Raw genomic sequence first — 17,222 nt, forward strand, 5'->3', positions numbered from 1 at the left:
TAATTCGTCTGGCTGTTCGGTAAGCGTGGGAGCCATAAACCGAAGAAACCCAAGTACACTTACGTAAGAGCGCGCACCTGAACTACATTTCGAGCAGCGCATTTTTAATCGAGGTCTATTCGTCATTTAGCGGAGACCAAAGAGTGCGTAGTAATGGAAACAATTCGTCGCAGGTGGTATCAAACATCGATACTAACTTTAATCCTTTATTTGACGGGAATAGAGCCAAGTGTAAGAAAATTATTCTATGTTTGGACCAAATTAATAATAATAATCCAAGATAATTAACGTATTGAATAATAATAAAATAACAAAACGTTTTTAATTTTGTCATTGTTATATTTGTTTTATTAATATACCGCGTTAATAAAACAATTACAAATGCTTTTTGCGTTTCATGAATGAGAGGACTTTGAGAGTAATGTCCTTTCCAAAGTAAACGATTCAAAATGCCTACAAACACCTGTAAAACGAAATTAAGACGTGACAATAAAGTTGACAATTGAATAATACGTCGAATTAATTATATTAATAATGTTGGAAAAAATATCGTTCCGCACGAACCAAGAACAAAAGAGAAAAAAAAAGAGCAGACGAAAGAAAGTGCAGGAGCTATTCTCGAGAAATCGAAACGAAAAGAATAGAGAAAAGAGAAGATAGAGCGAGGATGAGACGACCTGTTGGGGGGTCGGCGATCCCCACCCTGTATAAAAGTCTTTTTCTGCCAGCGACGTGTTCAGTTCGAACGACGCGCTGCGTGCGATTATCTCTGGGGATCATCCTCGTCGTCACTACAGAGAGGCTGCGGACAATGCCCTGCTGAAAAAGGATTCTCGCCAAAATGCTGCGGCGTACTACTGCAGCCCTCTTTATCTTGGTACGTAATCTTCTATTTTTTTAGATACATGTCTCGCAGAGTGTTTAAGAAATTGATTTAATTTCACATTTGTTTTCTGTTAAACTTAATTAAATCCAACTTTCATGAGAAGTAAAATATTATTATTAAAAATTGTGCCACTTGACTAAATTAATTAAATAAATTTATTATTATTTGGGATAATATATTTTCAACTATTTGCCATGATTGACTTCTTCAATTATATATAAAGTTTCACTAATAAAAAGAATCATGTAATTATAATGTAGAAAATATGAATCAACCATCATTCATAAAAAATTATCATTAAAAAAAATTATTTTTAATAAATTTAATAACAAGTTCATATAATTTAAATATTTAATAAATCTGTGTTGAAATTATTTCATTACTAATTATAAAAATACATTTTTAATTAATTATTTTTAATAATCAGAAAATAAATTTCAAAATATATTTTTGCAAAAAAAATTTACCAAAATAAATTAAAAATATAAAATTAAAATTTTTTTAAATAATTAGCTAATGAACTTTAATAATTATACTTTAGTACTCATTATTTATGTGTGTATAATTCATAATTTTTTATATAAAAATGCTTATATGTTTTCGTAATGCCTGTAATTGAAATCTTCATTACCGATAAAATCTATTGGAACTCGATCCAGGTATTACTGAGATATGTTAATATGTAAAATATTCTCAGTTTAAATGTCTCATAAATACTTGATATACGTTCCGCTACTTATTTATATATTACGTACATTTAATAAGCAATGTATTGCACATCTCTTGATATGCATCTCATTTTTTGTTATTTACTATTTAATTTCTAATTTTTAATATAGAAATAATATTACATATACTATACACATCTTAATGTATCTAACAACCTTACATAATCTTCATACTTAATAATTATATTAATAATATAATGTATAAAGAAAAAAATATACTATATTAAAAATTTAATGAAAATGTACTTAAATAAAAATATATAAGAGACACATATAAATGCTATGACAATTTGTCAGAATTATTTTTAGCGACTATTTTTACGGATTATTAATATTATTATTTATTACAATTAATTTTACTTTTACTATTATTATTGTTACTACATTATTATTATTATTATTATTAGTGTTTTTTTTTATATACGCCCATATACCGTTACTATTAACACATAGTAATTATTACATAGTACTAGCATTACTTATGTAAGTACATAATAGAAAGTAACACTGATTACAACTTAGTAATAGCCGTGTCCGTCGTGACTTGTTATCTAATCGAGACTTCCATTCATATTGACACTCATTCAAGTGAGAATGCCGTTGCACTACATATCATTCATAATGCATTTCAATGTCGTGACATTGCAACAATATGCATTGTACGTAATTTTGATTATCACGAAATTACAATTCCTCCATTAATATTAAACTAACAATTAAATTAACAATATCTTCTTTTTAAATGTAAAACATCTATTTACTTCTATTTAAAATATTTTTCCTAAAGTAAAATTTAATGTAGAGCAAAAACAAGTCACGGTAATTAATACGCAAAAATAACATAAACAACACATTAATTCATTATTTAAATAGAAATGTATTGTACGTTACGACTTTTTTTACGAGTATTTTACGATCTTCAGCATGTGTTGGCAATGATACAATTGTATTGCAACCACTGCCAACACGCTAAAAGGAAGAGTCGAAACGTACAAAAATTTATTAATTTCTATTTAAATTATTAATTAATGTAAATAAATAATTAATTATGTCGTTCCTGCGCACTAATTATCGCGTCTGATTCGCCGCTCTACATGTATCTAGTTTACACCAATTACTTTGATACGCCGTATCATATCGCTTGATATTCTCATTTATACCGAATACATCGAGCAATTTGATGCTGATGTATTATAGTACGCGTATCAAAATGCTCGGTAAATTAGGTAATTTGATCTTTGTCATTTTCACGAATCTTAGTTGACTTTTCCTAAAATAAGAAACAATGGAAATAATGTAGATAATATTAAAGCAGTGCAATCTACGTAACAAAGAATGGCCTTTTGACAATTATTCTGTTTTTTAAATATATTTTTTACCAACACATATTTAAGAAACTTTATTGTATTCTTTTTATGACAAATAATTAAAGCTATATCATTTTTTAAATCATATATTTCTTAATCATATAAATATCAATGTCACTTAATTAAAAATGTTTTTTATTGCGAATAAAATTAATTTGTATGAACATATAACAACAATCCTTATTTATTGTTTAATTAAAATGGAATTTATTTAAACAAAGAGAGAGAGAGAGAAGAGAGAGAAAGACTAAAAATTACATATAATTATTAAAAAATCTAATATTAAAAAGTAAAACAAAAATATTAAAAAACAAATTTAAATAAAGGAATGCATAAATTGATGTATTTTAGCTATTCCGTAGCTTTGTACTCGGGTATTCTAAGTAACAGTTTCTTTGTCTCTTTCAACAGTATTTATTACACGATAGAAACACATTCATGGAAAAGTTCATTGCCAAAAGAAGATTGTTTCGTTCCAAGTAATATCATGATTCAAGTGGATACAGTTGTCGCCACAAGATGTGTGCCATTTACACATGTGTGAAACGAAGTTTTGCCTTAGGCAACGTACGCAAGTGTAATCTGGATAAGTTTAAAATAGAAAACGCGCATTTCTAATCGATCCTCTACGTGTCATTGAATTCCTGCGTTCTATTGCAATTTAATTGAAATCTTAATATAATCAACATCACAAAATTCATCGCCAATAGAATTTATCATGTTTAAATATCAATCTAAAAATATATTAATTACATTTTACAACAAAACATATAATAAAATAATGCCTCAAAAAATTTTGCAGAATATGATCAAAAATATATAGGCAGTTATCTACGTTTGTCCAATAAATTCCAAATTACAATTGTCTTTTTCCTCCAGAATTATTTTATTAATTAATAAAAATCTGGAAAAGAAAACGATTATATAAATTATTTGTAATTCAAATTAAAATAAACTGCTTACCTACTATTATAACAAAAAAAGAAAGAAGTTGGAAATACAAAATTTCATTAATGAGTATTTTACTTAACTTTAACATATTTTTATAGTCATTTAGAGTTTAGAGCGTACGTTGCTTTAACAAATTAGTTTAATAATTAACAGCTTTTTGTCCAGCCGTGATATAAAATAGCGTAGAGATTAAGCAACTGTTCCATTTCGCCCTACATGATTACTTTATCGAAACATTTTTTCATTACAATGCGATTCCACCGAGATCGATGCGATTGACATACAATTATGTATGTACCAGAGGCTTCGCCCCAGGCTAAATCACTCTAGTCCCTTACGCAATTACTTACAGGTGACTTTCACTGGGAGATGATCCGGCCCGTACGCGTGATTCATAAGGTGATACAGCTTTGGCCATTTGACTGGCAGATTTGCCACGAGCAATTAAGATATCCGGCTGCATCAAATGCCATCACGTTTACCTTTACATCTCGAACGCATATTTTGTTTACTTCGATTGAGTCTCGATAATGTTTAGATGTGCAAATACTAGATGGAATTTTAAATATTAGTTACCCGCGAGATATTATCTCCTTTACATTTTATAGAAAAACATTTGCAGAACAAATATAAATAAAAAGATTAGAAAGCAAAAGTATGCAAATTACAATACAAAAGAATTAAAAAGGTATTCAAGTAAATTGATTTAAAAATTTGATCAAATCACGAATTAATTAAAAATGCATTTATAAATTTTCTGTAATATACCGTACGCATTTTAAATATGCAATATGCAATAACAGTTTAATCATAAAATAGAAAAAAGTTTTTGTTTCAGCATTATAATAATGTTATTAAAAAATGCCTCTGTTGAATTTAACTAAATATCTCTAATTAAATTAAATACCTAAATTATTAAAAGTGTTTAATAGATTATAAAATAATATAATAATAAATCTATATTTTAATAATAATAATAATAATAATTTTGTTCCATTGTAATACGGAATAATTGTAACATATAATCTTATTTTATTTCATTATAATGTGACAGGTGATTGCAATAATTCTGTCAACATTATAATAATAATATATAATTAGAAACATTAGTATACATACATGGCATTGCAGTTATACATTATAATGCTGTGGAATTCAAGTAATTATATATATTAACTAAATCAAAATATAAGTTGTGAGCAATTTGATCCATCATTTTGAAGAAAAGGTTGCATAGTGATTCTAACACGATAGCAAAGATCGCCTTGCACTCTTTGCATAATCAAGGAGTTGCAATCCTGTAAGGTTAGTCTTCGATTGAAACGATAGGGCAGTCACTTTTTTGATATTCCTGGCGGATTCTCGGCGTCCCTGAACGAAATCTGTAATTCTCTTATTCTCTCTCTTATTCCTCTCTTTCTCATTCTCTCTTACCGCTTAGATAAAAAATCGCGGTAAATAAATACGAGATTAATGGATTCTAAAATCTCAAAGATGCAATTAAATTAACTTTGCATGTCTTCAATTTATGTACACATTTATTGTGTCGATCATCTTATCATAATCATGATACGAAATAATCGGCAATCAACATCAAAATATTAAGATCAAATAATAAAAAAAATTAGGTAAATAAAAAAAATATATAATGCAGTTCTAAAAATCATATAAATAAATTAATGAAATGTGACAATGTAACATATAACTTAATTAAATAATTATATCAACTCCAAGAAAAAAAAGTTATATAGATTACAAAATAATATTGTAATAATTATTGCCTTCACGATTTTTTCAATAATAATCAGCGATTAATAATTATAAGTTAATCATGCAAGACAAATCATGAATCATTCGATTATTTCATCGAAAAGGTTTATACTCACAAATTTTCGATTAATTTAATTGGTATAGATAAAGGGTGATTCTGGGTTCTAGGACAATCGCGTTTTACATTACGTACATATATTAGCTGCGCACACGAATGGTTTGACTTACAACGACGCATAAATTAACATATTTTATCGTACAACCGATGACATCATATTTTCTTCAAGAAAAAATTGAACTTTGTTTAATTTTAAAAAGATTAATAATTTATAATATTGTTACGTAAACAAAATTTATTTTAATTGTTATTATTGCAAATGCTACTTTTACAAATTTATGAAAGTTTTAATTCAGCTTTTAGTCCATTTAGCATTTAAATAAACGTACTTTAGACACATGCGTTTTACATCACTTTTAAAGACATAAATAAGTATGAACAATTTGTTTAATCGACACCATTTTTTGTCATAATTGTTATGGGCAATATACATCTGTGTTATATTATTGAATTTAATTATTAGAATATTTCTTATAAAAGATCACACAAGAAAATTAGAGATATAAAATTGTCAAGAGGCGCGGTCGCGACTCGGCGCCAAGACAACGCGTTAGCAAACCGCCTCTTTTTACGAGAATCAACAACTTCCAAGCATACAAAATTTTAGAGTTTACGGGAATTATTCATAAAATCGTTAAAACATTAATTTATTATTTATTAACTATCTGCTATTCGATTCGATTTAAACCAAAATATATTTTGTTTTCTTATTTTATTTAAAGCTTTCTTTCGCTATTTTAATGACAGTGTTTGTTAATGTAACATCTGTTTTCTTTAAAACTTTTTTTCTCGAATATTATTTTTTAGTAAAATTGTTTATTAAAAAATGTGTTATATTGATCCAAACAATATATCGTATAGTAAATTCGAACAGAAGAAGAGGGTTGAAGTAGATTACAGGTAATTACAGGGATAACATTCACTTTGAGTCTAAAGGTATATGTTAGAATCGCCTTGAAAAGTAAATAACTGCAGTTGGATGTTATGATCGCTTTGACTGAAACGATCTTGCTATTGTCCACTAAAATATCGCGACATAAATACCGTAGGCATTAATCGTCACGGCAACATTTGACGCTGTAAATACGCGTAGAGAAGGGTTAGGTCGGGAGCTAGCATATATTAACCTTTCGTTATATAGTCTGTCAACCCGGGACAGAAAGAAAAAGACGACGAAGAAGAGTCCCGCTCGCGTAGCCTTCTTGGAATCGCGACTTTCCCTTCTCGTGGGTGGAACAACGGTTGAGATCATCAATCGCGACCATGGATCCTGGCCAAACCTAACTCAGTCGACCAGGATACGTGCCACTTTTGCGACATGTCCATATGGTAGTGGACAACCGAATAAAATCGGTTATTAATGTACTAATGATTTAATAAAGTAGAATATTGAAAGATCAAATTTATTGGAATTTGAATGATGTATTAATAGTTTTATTGTAAAATGGTATGGCATCGCAGGTGAGAGTTTTTCTCAGAACCTTTATACGAATTGGAACATTTTTCAAAAGTATTGAGAAAATCTACATCTTTTTCTACAATTTTTCATATATATCAATTCTGAAATATCCTTAGATCTTTAAGATGTCTCTTTATAATTTCTAATAAATCTTATAAAATTGAAAAGTTTGCAGTATTTTTTAGAGATTACGTAGTAAGAGAAATTTTAAAAATCTTAACACATTTCAGAATTCATATATAAAAAATTCTAAAAAAAGTAGATAAAGACTTTCTGAAAAATGTTTCAATTCAAATAAAAGTTCAGAGAAATTTTCTAAAACAATTACACCATTATGTAAAAATTCTAAAGAATCGAGTGTATGAAAAATTCTGAGAAAAGTTTTCACTCGTGATAAAATCTGAAATTTTTTAAGAGCAAAGTGAAAAATTGAGAGAGATAATCTACATGAATAATACATAAAGACAGTTTGGATAAATATGACGCTCAGCTTGATTTTCATTCAAATCAAAGAAATTGCGAAAGAGATCTTTTTATTCCTTGTATGTATCGCCATTTAGGGAGTTTGCAGATATGGCAAGCTTTCTGCCGGATCATCGTTATTTCTCGCAACAGCAGTCAGCGACATATCCCGTTATTATTAAGCCATAAGGCTTGTCGGTGGTAAAACAGCAAGATGGGATGGGCGAGTATTCGAATTCGACACCGGATATGCCAAATTTTATTTCTGAGCTGGCTCACTCCAATACAACACAATGTAGCAACTACGTAACTGTTATCAGTCCTTATATTTGCAAATTGTAACTCTTATAAATTTATTATTGACAAAATCTTGTAAACGGTGTAATTGAAATAATAATTCAATAAATAACAGTTAAAAGATTACATTTAATATATTTAATTATATTTAATATAAGGAATTGTCGAAATTTTAAACATAAAAATTAACATGCTTATATTTAAAAAAAGTACAGAAATTTGTAAATCTTATTCTTACGAAAAAATACTACTGAACTTGGAAAATAATTAATGATTGAAAATTATTGAAAGGCTATTCGAATTTGATATTGTACACTGTTATCCTGGAGCGCTACTCTTATTTTTTCATATATTAACACTCTGAATAAAAATTTAGCTACAAAATTAGGAATATTTTTTTTCCATTTTTAAGAATTTTTTTCTACTTCGTAATCTGTAATGTAATATAATAACTGAAAGATTTTAATGTAAACAAAATCTTATTAAATGTCACTTTAAGATATAAAAATTTTAATGACAAAAATTGTATTAAATTAGATTTAGCACTTGGATGAAATAAGACTAGTTATGCAAGGCGTCAAGATGATTGATTACTTAAGATTATCAACTAAACGGACATTATATAAATACACTTTGGCTTGAAATATGATCTTGATAAATTTGTAAAACTGACGTCGTTACAAATGTATCTATTTAATTTTTTTCTATTAAATTACTTAAACTTAGAAAAAATGTTCTCATTTACTTTTTTTAATTAATTGCTGTAGACAAAAAACAAAAATTTCAGTTATTTTTGCAATTCATACTTGTCTACAATGAACAAAGACAATAATTAATGTACATATAAGAACACGTGGAATGTATAACACAAATAAAATTAAGAAAAAAAATTAACAACGATCACAGCAGATTTCTTAGTGCTCAAATAATAATACATCATTTTATTAGTGATATTATATTTCCATTTTATATACGATAAATGAAAGGCATTTAAAATTCTAAAGTAGGTTAAATAGATTTTTTTTACTTACAAAATTTAAATAAATTCAAAGTACCGTAACGTTTCCGTTATATATTTCGTATGCAGGAAAGGATAAACATACCATACGAATACAAATTCCCGAAACGTGAATGCAGAAAGCCATCGTTTCGTATTATATTATGCACATGTATATCCCTATATCGTGAACAGAAACTAAATGCACAAATCGAACAGAAAACAGGAAACTTGAGGAAAAGATAAATCTAATACTCAAATCAAATCCTTAATTAAATTGAAATAATCCAAAATGATGCATCCATTATAAAATCACACCACGACGGCCACGTATAAACTGATCACATGCATCAAAAGATTATAAGATAATAGAACCCAACAAATAGAAAAATAGAATATTTTTCAATACTTTCATCTAAAATTTAAAATATATTAAAACTTGTTATATATTTAAAAAAATAGATAAACAATGCGATTCTACTTTAAAACTATTTTTATAAAAAACATGCAAAGTTAAAAGACATATAAATATAAATAAATAATAAACGTTTCTTTTAAATAAATAATAGGCGATTTAGCCTGGATAAATTAAAAAGTAAAAATTTGTTTTCTACATTTATCATTTTCGAATCACGGAATTTAAAGATCCAAATAATTTGTCTATCTATTTTGGATTATTCAGTCAAATCTGCCCCAAATTTGGATATGAGCAAAAAAATAAAAAAAACGTTTCGGGTCATATAATTGTACGATCGCATTTCTAAATATTACAGAAAAAGTATACCAAATTTTTTTACATCATTTTAGAGCCGAAAAACTCTTTCAAAAACTCTTTCTTAATCATTTCTCAGTGACTCAAGTGTCAAGGTCTGAATGATCTTAGAATAGTCTGCGGAGGAAGTTAATATATATTCGCAAGTACGTGTATGCTAAATTTTTCTAAATTATTACCTCATGCAAATTGAAAATTGAATAAGAATTTATACTGTTAATTACTGATCGCTTTCGACTTTCGCTTATATGGAATGGATAATTAATTGAGATCAGAAATGATGGAGAGAGTTATAGTGTATTCACCACATCTGAAGAAGTGAAAGCATATTACTTCATCTAAAAGTAATAGCAACATGTACAAAAATAAAAAAAATCTATTATTAGTAAATTTATTAAAAATATATATATATATGAACAAACATTCTCTCAATTTTGTTTACATTTTTAAAATTTACATTTTTTTTTGTTCAGTCACCTATGAACATATAATAAAATGTTTAATGCATATTTCATGATAAAATTAATAAACTGAAATAAACACTTAAGTTTAAGACTAATAAACTCGTTTATAATAAATTAAAATGTTAATATATAAATTAATAAAACAAAACATAAGCATATCTAAATATCGCAAATATCTATAACATTTTAAAGTTGAATATAATTTTAATAAATAATACAAACATACGATAAAGTAGCAAAAAATTGAAAAAATGTAAATCAGATTACATTTTGGTAAATTATACTCCTTTTCCATTAGTCTTCCCTGTTCCTGCTTTCTTTCTACTTTCCTCTTATTTAGATTATAGTGTAATTTGCAATACTTTAGACAACGTGTTACCAGTTGCACAATGTTTGGAAAATTAATAGCTTAGAATTACAAATCGTTCTAACTGCAGAAACTGGAAAGAGCGACTATGATATTTCACGATGCACGCGCTTACAGATCGCATCAAATACTTAATTCTACTGATATTAAAGGCCAACTGTTTTTAAACACAACTCGATAATTACATCATGCTTCATTGCAAATGTCACGCGCCTTGACAAAGCAAATTATTGCGATTAGCAACTGTTTCTTATTAGTAAAAGAGTCTTCTATATAAGGATAATATAATATTTTATTGTTAGTAAATATAGTTTGCGCAAATTTATATAGAGATGTGTACAATTATAGCTTTACAAGTAAACCTTCAGAAATATCTGTGTATAAGACACGATCATTTTTGCATTACCATCATTCATAATAATTCAAAGATTACTTTTATGATCATTGAAATTATTGACAATTTGATAGCGTCAGTTCCTGTAGATGGAACATTATTTTCTTCTACTTTTACTCTTCTTCTTTCTATGTATTTATCTCACAATCCAATTTTAGTTACTTAGGCTTTTATAAAGTATTTAATGGCGCGTTCCATTTGATGCTCGCAACAATCGCGAGCATTATTTGTCCTTGTTTAATATTTAACAAACAACAAGGATGAAATAATTCCATGAGCGTTGCGAGTATTAAGTAAAACGCGTCCTAAATAAATTATCTTATTGTCACGGTTTGCATGTTGTTATTATCAGTATATTCTTTATTCCTTCTTAAAACGTTAGATGTAATTTATGAAATAAAAAGATTAAATAAAGAACGTTTATAAAACAAATAATTATGTAGCATATTGATTTTATTTATATTTCTATTAAATAATAAAAATAATTATTTTTCAGGTGATTGCTACATCCAGGTCGCAACTCACTCAGGAATTAACAAACTCCAATCAGGATGGCGAAATAATTTTGAATATAAGCGATGAACAAAAAATTCAATACTTAAGCCAAAACTTTGAATCAGGCAAGTTGAGAAATTAAAAAAATAGTAAAAAAAATGCTGATAACAAATTTAATACACAAATAAAAGATAATTAACACGTTCAATTTTAGGTTTAAAATTGAACATGTAAATATAATCTAAAATAAGTAATAAAAATCTTGGATGTCTCTTTTATTATTTAAATAAAAATCTAACTATAAGAAATTGTGATTATGCAAATAATAATTGCACTTTACAGATGCATACAAATATGGTTACGATATCAATCCACATGGGCAATTCCACCATGAAACACGTGGCCCAGATGGCATTACCTATGGATGTTACGGCTACGTCGATCCCTTTGGCCACTTAAAAGCAACTTTTTATATCAGTGATGGATGGGGTTATCGCGTTGTTCAACAAGGGAAAGATGTGGAACTTTTCCTTCACAAGCATGAACATGGCAATCATCATGATCATCATGAACATCATGGTGTAATTACACCATGGAGAGAGTTATATTTTCCCGAAGTGTGTGCAAAATACACAAACGCTAACGTGCCACCTGTCGCAATACCAAGTGGAGGAAGTACGTAAACGACAATATATAAATATATATATTATATAGAAAAATTAATATACATGTAAACATGTAATTGTGTTAATAAAATAAATATGTGTTTGATTTTTAATAAGTAGCACCTATCGGAAGTGGATCAATGATTGAAATAGCACCAACACGAGCGCCTCCATATAGGCCTGGTATAATTTTTAACTATTATATTATGTTTCATTATTATATATTTAAAACCGAACAATATATATAGAGTATCTTGTTTTATTTATGTCAAACCAGAAAAGCCGTCATATCCTGGACACCCAGGAACGCCACCCCATCCCGGACATCCAGAAACGCCGCCTCATTCCGGACATCCGGGAATGCCGCCCCGTCCCGGACATCCGGGAATACCATCACATCCTGGACATCCAGGAACGCCGTCACAACCCGGACATCCAGGAACACCTCCCCATCCGGGACATCCGGGAACGCCGTCACAGTCCGGACATCCGGGAACGCCGTCACAGCCCGGACATCCAGGAACACCTCCCCATCCCGGACATCCGGGAACGCCGCCTCATCCCGGACATCCAGGGACACCTCCCCATCCCGGACATCCGGGAACACCGCCCCATCCCGGACATCCGGGAACACCGCCCCATCCCGGACATCCAGGAACACCGTCACAGCCCGGACATCCGGGAACACCGCCTCATCCCGGACATCCAGGAACACCGTCATATCCCGGACATCCGGGAACGCCGCCTCATCCCGGACATTCGGGAACACCGTCCCATCCCGGACATCCGGGAACACCGTCCCATCCCGGACATCCGGGAACGCCGTCACAGCCCGGACATCCAGGAACACTACCCCGTCCCGGACATCCAGGAACACCTCCCCATCCCGGACATCCGGGAACGCCGCCTCATCCCGGACATCCAGAGACACCTCCCCATCCCGGACATCCGGGAACACCGCCCCATCCCGGACATCCGGGAACACCACCCCATCCCGGACATCCAGGAACACCGTCACAGCCCGGGCATCCGGGAACACCGCCTCATCCCGGACATCCAGGAACACCGTCATATCCCGGACATGCGGGAACGCCGCCTCTTCCCGGACATCCGGGAACACCGTCCCATCCCGGACATCCGGGAACACCGTCCCATCCCGGACATCCGGGAACGCCGTCACAGCCCGGACATCCAGGAACACCTCCCCATCCCGGACATCCAGGAACACCTCCCCATCCCGGACATCCGGGAACACCGTCCCATCCCGGACATCCGGGAACACCGCCCCATCCCGGACATCCGGGAACACCGCCCCATCCCGGACATCCAGGAACACCGTCACAGCCCGGACATCCGGGAACACCGCCTCATCCCGGACACCCAGGAACACCGTCATATCCCGGACATCCGGGAATGCCGCCTCATCCCGGACATCCGGGAACACCGTCCCATCCCGGACATCCGGGAATACCGTCCCATCCCGGACATCCGGGAACGCCGTCACAGCCCGGACATCCAGGAACACCTCCCCATCCCGGACATCCAGGAACACCTCCCCATCCCGGACATCCGGGAACACCGCCCCATCCCGGACATCCGGGAACACCGCCCCATCCCGGACATCCGGGAACACCGCCCCATCCCGGACATCCGGGAACACCGCCCCATCCCGGACATCCGGGAACACCGCCCCATCCCGGTCATCCGGGAACACCGCCCCATCCCGGACATCCAGGAACACCGTCATATCCCGGACATCCGGGAACGCCGCCTCATCCCGGACATCCGGGAACACCGTCCCATCCCGGACATCCGGGAACGCCGTCACAGCCCGGACATCCAGGAACACCTCCCCATCCCGGACATCCAGGAACACCTCCCCATCCCGGACATCCGGGAACACCGCCCCATCCCGGACATCCGGGAATACCGCCCCATCCCGGACATCCGGGAACACCGCCCCATCCCGGACATCCAGGAACACCGTCATATCCCGGACATCCGGGAACGCCGCCTCATCTCGGACATCCTGGAACGCCGCCCCATCCCGGACATCCGGGAACGCCGTCACAGCCCGGACATCTAGGAACACCGTCATATCCCGGACATCCAGGAACACCTCCCCATCCCGGACATCCGGGAATACCGCCCCATCACGGACATCCGGGAACGCCGTCACAGCCCGGACATCCAGGAACGCCGCCCCATCTCGGACATCCGGGAACACCGCCTCATCCCGGACATCCAGGAACACCGTCATATCCCGGACATCCGGGAACGCCACCTCATCCCGGACATCCTGGAACGCCGCCCCATCCCGGACATCCGGGAACGCCGTCACATCCTGGACATCCAGCAATTCCTGGTAGTCCAGGAATAGCCATATTACCATTATATCCAACATATCCTGGCACGCATGGTACTTTGGGAAAACCCGGTATACCATCATATCCGGGACCTATAGGAATTAGTATCGCTAGCACTTCTGGCCCTATCGGTATATCAGAAATATCCGATCTAGAAAAACCAGGAATACCGTTATATCCAGGATATCCTATTTATCCCATCACTGAAACACCTGATGCACCGTCGCATTCTGCGACACCAGGTAAATCGGAAGATTAATTATATCCTCAGATAAATATTGATGAAAACGGACCCAGTTCTGATTAGCTTAACTTTAATAGATATTGTCCAAATCGTTCTGAGTAACAACCAAAAAAGTTTTAGCTGCTTCTTATAATTTATATAAAAAATTATAAACAAAATATAATAAATTATACAATATTAAAGTACTACAAATATATGTTAAAGTCAAGCTGATTAAAGATGAATCTGTTATTATTAATATTTACCGCATAAGATTAAAATTATTTTAGTAATTTTTTATGCATGTTGTTCTGATTACATTCCTATATATTATTCAGGTTATCCTACATACACAGAAGATTCAAAGAGTCCAGAAGGACCTAAAGGGCCAGTGGGAAACGTAGGACCAGTTGGTGGTATTGGTGGCATAGGAAGTACAGGTGGTATAGGAGGTGACGGGGATGTTGGAGATGATGGCCCCAACGGACCATGGCCAACTGGATCCCCGGGTCCCGATGGACCATGGCCTGGAGATCCAAATTACGTATCCGGAATAAAACCAACAAGAAAGCCTTCCCGTAAAGGACCAATAAGATATCACCAGCCTACAATTTATTCATTTGACACAGACAAGTATGACTCCATCTCGCAATATGATTTCAATAACAAAACTGATTCTTCGTATACAGGCCACACTCTAAAGGATATCGAATTATCAAAGTTGTCATATCCAGCAAAAGTTAATACGTTATTATACGTAAATCGTAATCAGTATGTACCTCAATATGAAACGCAATACACATTACCAGACTACAGAAAAAAAGAAACCATCTACAACGCAAATAAAATCAACTCACTGTTGCAAACAGACTCAACACCGTCACCATTAAATTACGAGACCAGAGATCAATATACAGACACGTTAAAATTCAAACCAGAAAATTATAATCATCTAACACATACGGAGTTGCAACAAGTGAAGAAACCACCTAAAAATGACTTCAGGCAATTTTATGTGCACGACAGGAATCAGTATCAAAAGTCAATATTTTATCCATCTTATAATTCACAACGGCAGCCTTCTAAAAGCTCAGACCAATTTGATCAATTAGATCGACAAGAAGGCGTATTTAATGTGGAACATAATGATTCTGCCGATGTAAATGGCAAAATTTCAAACGTATCCTTTCAAACGGATGGATCTTCCGCTCTGGAACCTACTGCTCCGAATAGACAGGTAAATGCACGCCTTGAGCAGACATTCAAGACGAATCCCGCTCTCGAAGCTATCGGGGTTCAGCCGCCCAGCTCCATCAACGTCAAGCCCTTCTCGTTACCTAGAGGGCCAAATTCACAAGCATGTCCCTGTTACTTAGTCGAGCCAAATAACAACACAAACGTAGCAAACAGCTCGACTCTCACTTCTGTCATTGGTCAGTTGGGATTCATTCCTGTTATCTTCGTACCATACTGTCCTGGCAAAGAGATGGACAGGAATAAGATGAAAACTATGTTCCCGTCCGCTACTCCTGTTCCATATGCATGTGACACATGTGATACACAAGACAGCAAACTCATTGTAAAACCGCTCGACATAAATCAACTTGGCAATATCGATTACCTCAAAGAGGCATTAAATCAATCCAATCTTGGTTTTTTGAATGTTCCAGTTAAGAGCAACGTCGAACGAAGAAGAACGAAAAACAGGAGGGCGAAATGAAGAGTGTAGCACTAACTTATTAAGCTTAAGTTGCGATCGTTCTAAAAAGACGAATTTATCTTCTCCCGGGGAATAGAAATAAATATAGGATATTGACATTGCCCGTCCGTCAACTGCTGGTTAGTTGATGGATGGCCAAATTAAAAATATTTGTAATATTTAACGGTATAATCGAAGTCAATTAAATACATAAAAACTTCAAACTAAAAATTGAATTGATTCAAATTTTTTAAAATATTATTTGTCTCCTTTCAGACTATACAACATTCGTTTAACACAATTTTTAAATGCTTTGTCTTTTAAACATTTAAGCATTTAATATTATTTTGAATTAAGACAAATTATACAAAGCTTATATTAGATTTATCGTAGTTATTCATTCAATATTTAGTATGATGTAAAAGTAAAGAGAATATATAAAAAGAGAAATCTTTCAAATGTCATTCCTAGATTCTATGCGTTTCGATACACACCACAATATCCTAATATTTATTATTACAATTTCTAATAGTGATTTAAAATTTTTGAATCATCCATATTCGGTTCTCCGATAAAAGCTAGATTAAGTAGTATATATTAATGAGTATATATTAAGTAGTATATATGAATTAAATGTGTAGAGATTATTTCAATAAAAAACAAAAATTGTATAAATAGTTGTTAATTTTCTATTCTTTAGATAATCTTATAATATTAATAATGTTAATAATATTAATAATTA

General features: G+C 33.3%; 1 protein-coding gene and 1 long non-coding RNA gene across 5 annotated transcripts in view; one reads left to right on the top strand and one right to left on the bottom strand.

Moving 5' to 3' along the window:
• Positions 1–17,222, bottom strand: part of LOC113004404 — a 44,601-nt gene that overhangs the window by 19,023 nt on the left and 8,356 nt on the right. The gene's annotated exons all lie outside the window — the stretch shown is intronic.
• On the top strand, positions 721–17,148 carry LOC105202268 (collagen alpha-5(IV) chain). 4 transcript variants are annotated; one of them, XM_039456888.1, is made up of 7 exons: positions 721–877; positions 11,529–11,652; positions 11,870–12,202; positions 12,310–12,375; positions 12,470–14,800; positions 15,120–16,018; positions 16,452–17,148. In XM_039456888.1, the coding sequence occupies exons 1-7, from the start codon at positions 842–844 to the stop codon at positions 16,575–16,577; spliced, it is 3,915 nt and encodes a 1,304-aa protein (XP_039312822.1). In that variant the 5' UTR covers positions 721–841; the 3' UTR covers positions 16,578–17,148. The 4 variants fall into 4 exon arrangements, with proteins under 4 accessions (XP_039312822.1, XP_039312823.1, XP_039312820.1 ...); XM_039456889.1 differs by having other exon boundaries at positions 15,120–15,414; positions 16,452–16,609; XM_039456886.1 differs by having other exon boundaries at positions 15,120–17,148.

The sequence above is a fragment of the Solenopsis invicta genome, chromosome 13, assembly GCF_016802725.1.
Source record: "Solenopsis invicta isolate M01_SB chromosome 13, UNIL_Sinv_3.0, whole genome shotgun sequence".
Classification (NCBI taxonomy): domain Eukaryota; kingdom Metazoa; phylum Arthropoda; class Insecta; order Hymenoptera; family Formicidae; genus Solenopsis; species Solenopsis invicta.

Excerpts from the sequence above, each read along its gene's own strand:
- LOC105202268 (XM_039456886.1), top strand. The coding sequence starts at position 842 with ATGCTGCGGCGTACTACTGCAGCCCTCTTTATCTTG. Across the intron at positions 12,203-12,309 it reads CGCAATACCAAGTGGAGGAA|TAGCACCTATCGGAAGTGGA; the intron begins GTACGTAAACGA and ends ATTTTTAATAAG. Across the intron at positions 12,376-12,469 it reads AGCGCCTCCATATAGGCCTG|AAAAGCCGTCATATCCTGGA; the intron begins GTATAATTTTTA and ends ATGTCAAACCAG.